The 10,000-nt window shown below is 41.5% G+C and overlaps 1 protein-coding gene across 1 annotated transcript in view; it reads left to right on the top strand.

Moving 5' to 3' along the window:
- Positions 1–10,000, top strand: part of LOC145394502 (glutamate receptor 4-like) — a 187,079-nt gene that overhangs the window by 87,009 nt on the left and 90,070 nt on the right. Inside the window, exon 2 of the mRNA XM_080268368.1 lies at positions 6,197–6,237. Coding sequence (XP_080124494.1) covers positions 6,197–6,237 — 41 coding nt within the window. The remainder of the gene's footprint in view (positions 1–6,196; positions 6,238–10,000) is intronic.

The raw sequence follows: 10,000 nt of genomic DNA, 5'->3' as shown, positions 1-10,000 counted from the left end.
AGTTCTTTAGAGAAGAAAATGTGTTACTTTACGTGCAGTTATCTACCATTTCCGGAGCTAAAGTTACTGATGATCTTAGGGACGAAAATGGTGTGCCTCATAATTAACTCATAGGTCATCGGTAACTGTAGCGTCATGACGGCTAAGGATTGGACCCACGTTGGTATAGCAATTTTCTCTCAGAATTATTACTACCTTCCTGACGTTTCCTTGAAAGTCTCTCAGGACACCATGTATTTTCGTGCTGCCGCCAGACGATTTTTTTCGGCCTAGATAGTTTAGGAGGCTACGTGTAAAGAAGGGAAAAAAATAATCTTGCCACCAACAGACGATGTTCCTCAGCTTAGGAATGCCTTTTTAAGCCAGCAGGGTTAGATATAGCCTTGGCTGCCTCTTTACCAGCTCAGGAGACATTTACTGGCGTCCCATAATTACACTGTTGATTAGGAGTTTCATTAAATAGCCAAAATGTCAGCGCTTCTCACACTAGCACATTAAGCCGTCCCCACAACACAAAATTAGAGGATGCTGTATTGGACTATCCTATATATAAAATGTATAACCAAAGAATATAACGTCTTGGAATATGCATAATGAACTAGACAAAATTATATCCTCATTTTAAGCGTCCTGAAAAAAGTATAATATGTAAAATATTAATCTCTCTCTCTCTCTCTCTCTCTCTCTCTCTCTCTCTCTCTCTCTCTCTTTCCTCCTCCTCCTCCTCCTCCTCATCCTCCAGATATTGTGTTTGGGAACGGCCAGAACATCTCGAGTTTTTGTTTACCAAATTCCCGGGTGGGTAAAGAGACAAAGTAGCTCATAAGACGGGTCTGAGAGAGAGAGAGAGAGGGGGGGAGGAGGTTACTTACCCTTCTCTCACCTGAGGTGTGGCTTTGTTGTCATTCTCTGCCTCCTGTAAGCTGACCAGAATAACTGTAAAGATATGTATGATTCCTCTCGTGTAAGTAGAGGAATTCGGGGAGGGATGTTGAGGTTGGGGTGGGGGTGGATGAAGAAGAGGAGGGAGAGAAGTAAAAAAAAAAAAAAGGAGAAAGGGAAGAAGGAGAAAATAGGCAGGCTTTTAACTAATAACAAAAGAGTATACCAAGGTCGTGGAGGGAGACACGTTTTACTGTAGTCTCCCATACTACAACACGCATCTGTAGAATTTGCAGGTGGTCTCTATTTCTTTCTAAGGACGAAGAGGCTGGGTGAAAAGACATTACTCTTACTTTCTTATGACTGGCCTGGGAATCAAGATCTGGCGATAATTTCTGGAGCGATGATGATGATGATGATGGTGATGATGATGTGATGATGTGATGGTGATAGTGACAGTAATGATGATGATGATTGTGGTGGTGTTAATGATGTTACAGCATACCTGATCCAGTATGACTGTTATCTACACTGATTAGGGATTGGGAGAAGGCTAATTACAGGTAACAGTTACAGGTGTTCCATACATAACCACCCCAAAATTAGGGACTTACTCAGATTTAATAATTATTCCGTTAGATCACGATCATAAGGCCAGACGGGTGCTAATGGAAATAACATAAGAACAGTATCAAGGTGTAATAGGCATAACATACAACTTAAAAAATTCTATTCACTTTACCTTGGCCTTAAATTGCCGTCCCTCCATGTTTTGGCCATATCAGTAGATTAGTACTAGAATATTATGCTAGTCACGAAGAAGTACTACCGTGAGGATGTAGAGCTGAGGATGAAATAAGCTGCAAAAGGACGAAAATCTGGGCCAAGTTAAAGTAAAAGAATTATTGTGGAAACCTCCTGTGTCACCTTCAAGACGACCATCCACCCAGACAGGTAGCCCAGCATGTCATGTGGTCACTTAGATCACGAACCTTTGCCCAGATCGATGGCCATGTCACTCCTCTAAACCCTCTGTACGATCCTACGGCAGACTATCTCGATGCCACGAACAGGAATATATAAATGCCATAACAGACAATATCAGTGTAATATGCATAATAAATCTCTTAGAAACAGGTGCTACGAAGCCTCCTACGTCACCTAGAATACGACCATATGCCCAGACTGGACGCGAAATGAAGCAGAATATCAAGCTGTAAAGTACATAATAATAAATCGTGAAAAAACCGGTACCACGAACTCGGTAGTCACCGAGGCCTGTATTCTCGTCGGTTGAGGAAGCTCCCTAACACTGTTTCCGACGCGATTTGTTTTCCTACGCGATTTGTTTTGTTCTTTATATCTGACCGCCCAATTCTGTTACATAAATCCTTCCAGCATATCGATTCTCGGCCAAAATAACATACAATAGCATATTAACTACCGATGTTCAAAAATAAATCGCTGAGGAAGAGGTGTTAGGGAGCTTCCTTAACCGGGGAGAACACGAGGCCTAGGGTTGTATTCTCACAGGATTATGAGGCTGCTCTAGCTTATCTTCCTGTCACATTAATATTGTTGTGAGTGATGTTAATATAAACATGGTCGATATTAAATAGATTTAAAGAACATAGAAAGGTGTTAAAAACTGTCAAGAAATTGATGTAAGGATCCAGCCAGGCCTAGACGCACACGACACCTTAATAACAAACACACATCTGACAAGTGGTGTGGATGGCGTGCCAGTGGGAGGTGTGGAGGGGTATGCAGGGTGGAATTACAGTGGATTAGCGTGGTTGCACTACGCTACAGGGGCAATTCCCGGGGTAATGTGCCACGCCGAAACTGCTGAGAGGCCAATAACCCTGTTAAGAGGCGTAGTATTCTCAACTTAGCCAGTCTCCTCATCCCCACTGTTATTCTTAATTGTGGGAGCCGATTATATCTGACGGTAAATTTGAGTGTCTTAAATGTTGATTTTGCCGTTGTGGGTTTTGATGTTGTTATTACCCTTATAGTTTCCATTTATAATATTTCACGATTATATTCCCGATAATCGATTAGTTTTCGTAATGACAGCAAAGCATAATTCTCATGTATTGTGGGCTTCTCTGTTTAAGTCCCGATCTGTGTGTTGGCCTTAACAGTAGGATAGGATTGTATGCCACGATTACATTTTACGATACTCTTGTCTAACTGTCGATATTGCTTTTCGTAACCATGGTAACACAGAGGATTATCAGGTATTTTGGGTTTTGCACCTCGTAAAAATAATCCCTGCCTCTGTATATTTAGTTCCTACGTACAGTACATTGTCTTTGATTCCTTTGTATACTATTTTCAACGCTTTATGTGTTGTTTTCAGCACCTTATGTGTTATTTTGAGCGTCTTGTTTATTTTCAAAGCCTTGTGTGTTATTTTCAGCGCCTTGTGTGTTATTTTCAGCGTCATCTTTGTTATTTTCAGCGCCATTGCAAAGTATATTCAGCGTCATTGTTCATTACGTTCTACAATTCATACACAATTTTCAACGCCATGGTATAATATTTTCAACGTCTTCGTGCATCTTCAACGCCTTAGTGTTTTAGGTTTCGTATATTACTTTCAGAAATTCGCCTTCCTCTTTCCAGCGCCTGGGTATATCATCAAGGATTATATTGCAGCTCAAAATTGACAGTGTATTAATTCCCCTCCTTATATCCTGCAGTTAAGGACCTTGATTTTCATTAGACTGCTGCGGGTCGTCTTCCAGGGGACGATATGATTTTAGCAGTACAAGATTGTCGTCTCTGTATTTTCCTTTTAATTTGTCTAGTCGACATTCATGTTTGATGCTAAGGATTGTGTCCTCCTCCTCCTCCTTTCTTATAATTTTCCTTCCTCAACAGCAGCACTAAAATCAGTCCAGCCTCTCTTCCCCAGGCCCAGTCAGCACTAATCTACGACGCGGTGAGGGTAGTTGCTGAGGCGTTGACCAGACTATAGCACAAGAAAGTGGACGTGTTTGGTGAGTCTCCTGGGCTGGGGGCGCCGCGGATCATCAGCTGCCACAGTAATGACGAGGATCAGAGCGTCTGGGAGCACGGCGAGAAGATCACCAGGCACTTGAGGAAGGTGGGTCCAGAAGCAGGTCTCAAGGTGGGGTATTAGGGTGTCTGTATGGAGTATTAGGGTGCCGGGTAGGAGTAGTGGGGTGCCAGGGTGGCGTAATTAGGGTGCCAGGGTGAAGTAATTATGGTGCCGGGGTGGGGTATTAGGGCGCCAAGGTGGAGTATCAGTGTCAAGAATGATGGTTAGCGTGTCAGGATGTAGAATTGGGGTGTTAGTGCGGAATAGTGTGATGTTAGAATGGACTCAGAGGAAGGATGTCAGGAGTGAATAACAAAAGACCACGAGGGACTTGAGAAAGGTGGGTGAAGAGTTAGATATGTACTGCAGAGATGTTAGGATGCTGGAGAGGAAGAATAATTCCTTAGGGTGGAGTAGTAGGGTGCAAGAGGCTGTAGTTGTTCTTCTTGTGTTGTTGTTGTTCATGCTCTTGTTGGATAACTCTGGACCGCCTGACCAAGCATATCCGTCGACCACAGGTAAGTAACCGCCCCTATAAGGTTGTTCTATAGGTTCCTTACATCGTTGATACTGTGTCTGTGTTTTAGTGTGGCATGTGCTGTGCAATGCTCCATTATGTGTGTTACGTTGTTTGGGTTTAGTGTACAAACGAGGCACATGTCGTCTGTGATTATACCCAACCCAGATCTAAACTGATATCTGAGGAGGGCTGGGTGATGTCTTGCTCTAAGCCTAGCCAGGGGAACTCGACCAGCTCTGTTCAAGTATACCCCTGGTTGGTGGACGACAGGACGGGTGGCATGTAGTTGTATGGTCCGATCGGGGTGTTGTTTTGCCCTGCGCGTGAAGTGGGTAGGTAGGTGTTTCTTCAGTGATAGTGTGGGAATGTCTTTGGTAGGTTGTGTTAGCTTGTAGAATTAAGTGTCAGGATGGGATATTACAGTGTTAAGAAGGACGGGTATGGTGTCAGGGTGTAAAGCTAGGTTGTCAGTGTGGAATATTTAGGGTGTCAGGGTGTAAAATTAGACTGTGTGGAATATTAGGGTGTCAGGATGTAAAATTAGACTGTGTGGAATATTAGGGTGTCAGGGTGTAAAATTAGGTTGTCAGTGTGGAATGTTAGGGTGTCAGGATGTAAAATTAGGTTGTGAGGAATATTACGGTGTCAAAGATGTAAAATTAGGTCGTCAGTATGGAATATTAGGGTGTCAGGGTGTAAAATCAGGTTGTCAGCGTGGAATATTAGGGTGTCAGGATGGACGTAGGGTAAGGGTGTCAAGAAAGAATAACTAATGATGATGTCAGACACCTGAAGATGATGTGTAATATGTAATTGTGGCACTGTGGATGTGTTACGGTGCTATAGAGGATAATTAAAGCACTGTAACCTTCCTACCGTAACATGCAGCTTATTTCGTGTAGGTGATTGGCAGAACAAGAGAGTGCTTAAGCTCTTCATCCTTTCTATAGCACTACTTTGTGACTAGCATCATATTCTAGTGTTAATCTATTGTTACAGTTCAGCACTTAAATTCTGCATTCTCTCCACAGCACTATTGATGACTAGCATCATATTCTAATGGTACTCTGTTGTTATAGCTCAGCATTCATGATGGAGAGATGGCAGTGTTAGGTCGTTACGGTAACATGAGCATAGGTGGAATATTTTGGTGCAAAGAGTGCATAACTATAGTTCATTTACCTTCATTTGGCTCAGAGTTTCGTGCTGTCACAACACTATTTCCTTTAACTTATGTGGGCGCCTTGGCAGTGATGGAGTTAGTGAAGAATATATCCAACCCTTCCAGAACGGAAAGTATATCGTATGCCGAATAAGATCGTTTGGAAATACCAAGATAACACGTGATCAGATTTTAAAGATTAATAAATATGGTTAACTGCGTCGTTTTAATTTTGTCAACCTGAAGACGTCATGTAGCCTACAGTATATCTTGTGTTCTTAACATTTCCTGCCGATTTGACTCAGCGTAGAGGAGACATTTCGTTGTGGAGAGATGTGAATTGGCATTAGTATCATTTTTATTAAGAGATGTCTCTCCTAAGCTGAGTAAAATCGGCCAGAGGTAGCTAGAAAGCAATGCAAAAGACGCATTTGGGTGAACAGGTCAACCTTCTTTATTTTTGAATTGCATTGTTGATATAAAACTCCGGTGGCCCAGTGGTCAGCTCTGCCAGCTACAGTTGCCAGCCCGATAACGCTAGTTATGATTTTTGCTGTGACAGGTCGCACCACTCAGTTCAGGTGGAAGTTCACCCCTGAGTTGGTAGGTGAAATAAATACTTAGGGCAACACCTAAGGTAGGTAACTGTGATATTCCGAATGATGCAATGGCCCTGTATCCTAGAACAGTGAGTGAGTAATCTGTCACAGTCTCAAAGGCGTAAGTCACTATGATGAACACTGGCACTACCTGCCTTATACTATCTGGCCTCACAGGTACACTGACGGTCAAATGTTGTGAACCGCTCCCAGCCACAGTAAGAATATCTACTGAATGAGTGTAGGACAGGGGAGATTTGGGATTCGGGGTGTTGGGTTGGCAGGAAAGTTAGAACAGTGGAGGTTTGGGAGGTGAAGGATGGGAGGTGTTGGGGTGGCAGAAAGGTTAGGACAGTGGAGGTTTGGGAGGTGGGGGATGGGAGGTGTTGGGTTGGCAGGAAGGTTAGGACAGTGGAGGTTCGGGAGGTGGGGGATGGGAGGTGTTGGGGTGGCAGGAAGGTTAGGACAATGGAGGTTCGTGATTTGAGGGATGGGAGGTGTTGGGGTGGCATAAAGTGGGGAAAAAATTTGGGAGTCAACTTCCTGGATGTCATTTGGTACAGATTCATGTTGTGGCTTGCGGCGGGACACAACATTTGACCCCCAGTGTACGGTTGTCATCAAAAGCTCTCTTCGTTTTCTCTCCACCGGCTTTAAAAACAAGTAAGATGAATCCACAGTAACCTACACTGATCATTATATTTGGCCACTGATCATTGTCATCTGAGTCAGTTAGTATAAAGTCACCACACTGCTTTCCATAGACCACGGAAAAAGCAAGAGAAACGACAGGACTTTTGATGATGACCGTACCTGTACCTCCAGATATCATTATTCAAGTCAAGGAAGGATTATCGCATTAAAGGAGTGACACTGCATCCTGGATAGAAGTGTTAGGAGTCCATAGGGAGACTGTGCATACGATAAAGCCCTTGTGTAAGCGAGGGAAGGCAGTGGTATGGCAGCGGTGGTAGGGTGCTTAGCGGATGAGGTGTGCAGCAGGTTTATGGGAATATGACACAGACAGCAGCAGGGTGAGCTGAGGCATGGAGGTTGTGGTGTACCGGTACTGTTAAACGCACAGTACTATGTTAACGAGAGAGAGAGAGAGAAAGAAAGAGAGAGAGAGAGAGAGAGAGAGAGAGGTGGAGTCTCGCTTTGGCACTGATACCCCTCAAGGGTCTTCACTCTTCTCTCTCTCTCTCTCTCTCTCTCTCTCTCTCTCTCTCTCTCTCTCAAAAATATAACAGCAAATCGTAAAAAAATAGCAGTATCAGTAAAATTAAGAATATAATGAGAAGCATCACTGGGTGTGCAACACCCACGCTTCCCAACTGGTCTAAATGTCGAATATTTTACTTTGCCCTGTGACCTTGACCTTCGACAGATTACTCTAGAAATCTACTTGCTTCATCCCTGCCTAGCTCATATCCATTCCACCAACTTTGACACGAATTAGGTGAGAACTTCTTGAGCTGACTTTGTCCTGCGAAGCAAACAGACTGTCTTATGTCACAGCACTTTTTAAAAAGTAACATAACGAATATTGAAAACGGTTTCAGATCATTTAATGGCCATGTGTATTCAGACTGGAGGGTCGATTTGACTAGTAAATGAAGAGACTCCCTGGTACACCATATACCCCATAACCAGAATTCGTCGAACTTACACGCAGCCACGACCTAGTATTTGATTTGGGAGAGTGGACCAGTACCATCACATAAATGCAAACCAGCAAATAATTTCGTTACCCGTACTGAGTGTTGGTGTGTGTTTCTTGCATTACCTTGGTATTGTTGGTGTATTTCTTGCATTATCTTGGTGTTGTTGTTGTGTTTCTTGCATTATCTTGGTGTTGTTGTTGTGTTTCTTGCATTATCTTGGTATTGTTGTTGTTGTGTGTTTCTTGCATTATCTTGGTATTTTTGTTGTGTTTCTTGCATTATCTTGGTATTGTTGTTGTGTTTCTTGCATTATCTTGGTATTGTTGGTGTGTTTCTTGCATTATCTTGGTATTGTTGTTGTGTTTCTTGCATTATCTTGGTATTGTTGTTGTGTTTCTTGCATTATCTTGGTATTGTTGTTGTTGTGTGTTTCTTGCATTATCTTGGTATTTTTGTTGTGCTTCTTGCATTATCTTGGTTTTGTTGTTGTGTTTCTTGCATTATCTTGGTATTGTTGGTGTGTTTCTTGCATTATCTTGGTATTGTTGGTGTGTTTCTTGCATTATCTTGGTATTGTTGGTGTGTTTCTTGCATTATCTTGGTATTGTTGTTGTGTTTCTTGCATTATCTTGGTATTGTTGGTGTGTTTCTTGCATTATCTTGGTATTGTTGTTGTTGGTGTGTTTCTTGCATTATCTTGGTATTGTTGTTGTGTTTCTTGCATTATCTTGGTATTGTTGGTGTGTTTCTTGCATTATCTTGGTATTGTTGGTATGTTTCTTGCATTATCTTGGTATTGTTGTTGTGTTTCTTGCATTATCTTGGTATTGTTGGTGTGTTTCTTGCATTATCTTGGTATTGTTGTTGTGTTTCTTGCATTATCTTGGTATTGTTGGTGTGTTTCTTGCATTATCTTGGTATTGTTGTTGTTGTGTGTTTCTTGCATTATCTTGGTATTGTTGGTGTGTTTCTTGCATTATCTTGGTATTGTTGTTGGTGTGTTTCTTGCATTATCTTGGTATTGTTGTTGTTGTTGTGTTTCTTGCATTATCTTGGTATTGTTGTTGTGTTTCTTGCATTATCTTGGTATTGTTGTTGTGTTTCTTGCATTATCTTGGTATTGTTGGTGTGTTTCTTGCATTATCTTGGTATTGTTGTTGTGTTTCTTGCATTATCTTGGTATTGTTGGTGTGTTTCTTGCATTATCTTGGTATTGTTGTTGTTGGTGTGTTTCTTGCATTATCCTGGTATTGTTGTTGTTGGTGTGTTTCTTGCATTATCTTGGTATTGTTGTTGTGTTTCTTGCATTATCTTGGCATTGTTGATGTTGTTGTATTTCTTGCATTATCTTGGTATTGTTGTTCTGTTTCTTGCATTATCTTGGCATTGTTGATGTTGTTGTGTTTCTTGCATTATCTTGGTATTGTTGTTGTTGGTGTGTGTTTCTTGCATTATCTTGGTATTGTTGGTGTGTTTCTTGCATTATCTTGGTATTGTTGGTGTGTTTCTTGCATTATCTTGGTATTGTTGGTGTGTTTCTTGCATTATCTTGGTATTGTTGGTGTGTTTCTTGCATTATCTTGGTATCGTTGGTGTGTTTCTTGCATTATCTTGGTATTGTTGTTGTTGTGTGTTTCTTGCATTATCTTGGTATTGTTGTTGTGTTTCTTGCATTATCTTGGTATTGTTGTTGTGTTTCTTGCATTATCTTGGTATTGTTGTTGTGTTTCTTGCATTATCTTCGTATTGTTGGTGTGTTTCTTGCATTATCTTGGTATTGTTGTTGTGTTTCTTGCATTATCTTGGTATTGTTGGTGTGTTTCTTGCATTATCTTGGTATTGTTGTTGTTGGTGTGTTTCTTGCATTATCTTGGTATTGTTGTTGTGTTTCTTGCATTATCTTGGCATTGTTGATGTTGTTGTATTTCTTGCATTATCTTGGTATTGTTGTTGTGTTTCTTGCATTATCTTGGCATTGTTGATGTTGTTGTGTTTCTTGCATTATCTTGGTATTGTTGTTGTTGGTGTGTGTTTCTTGCATTATCTTGGTATTGTTGGTGTGTTTCTTGCATTATCTTGGTATTGTTGTTGTGTTTTTCTTGC

Source organism: Coenobita brevimanus, chromosome 1 (genome assembly GCF_032717465.1).
Source record: "Coenobita brevimanus isolate Jiangsu-jjx chromosome 1, ASM3271746v2, whole genome shotgun sequence".
NCBI lineage: Eukaryota > Metazoa > Arthropoda > Malacostraca > Decapoda > Coenobitidae > Coenobita > Coenobita brevimanus.
This window is presented reverse-complemented; position numbering and strand designations above follow the sequence as displayed.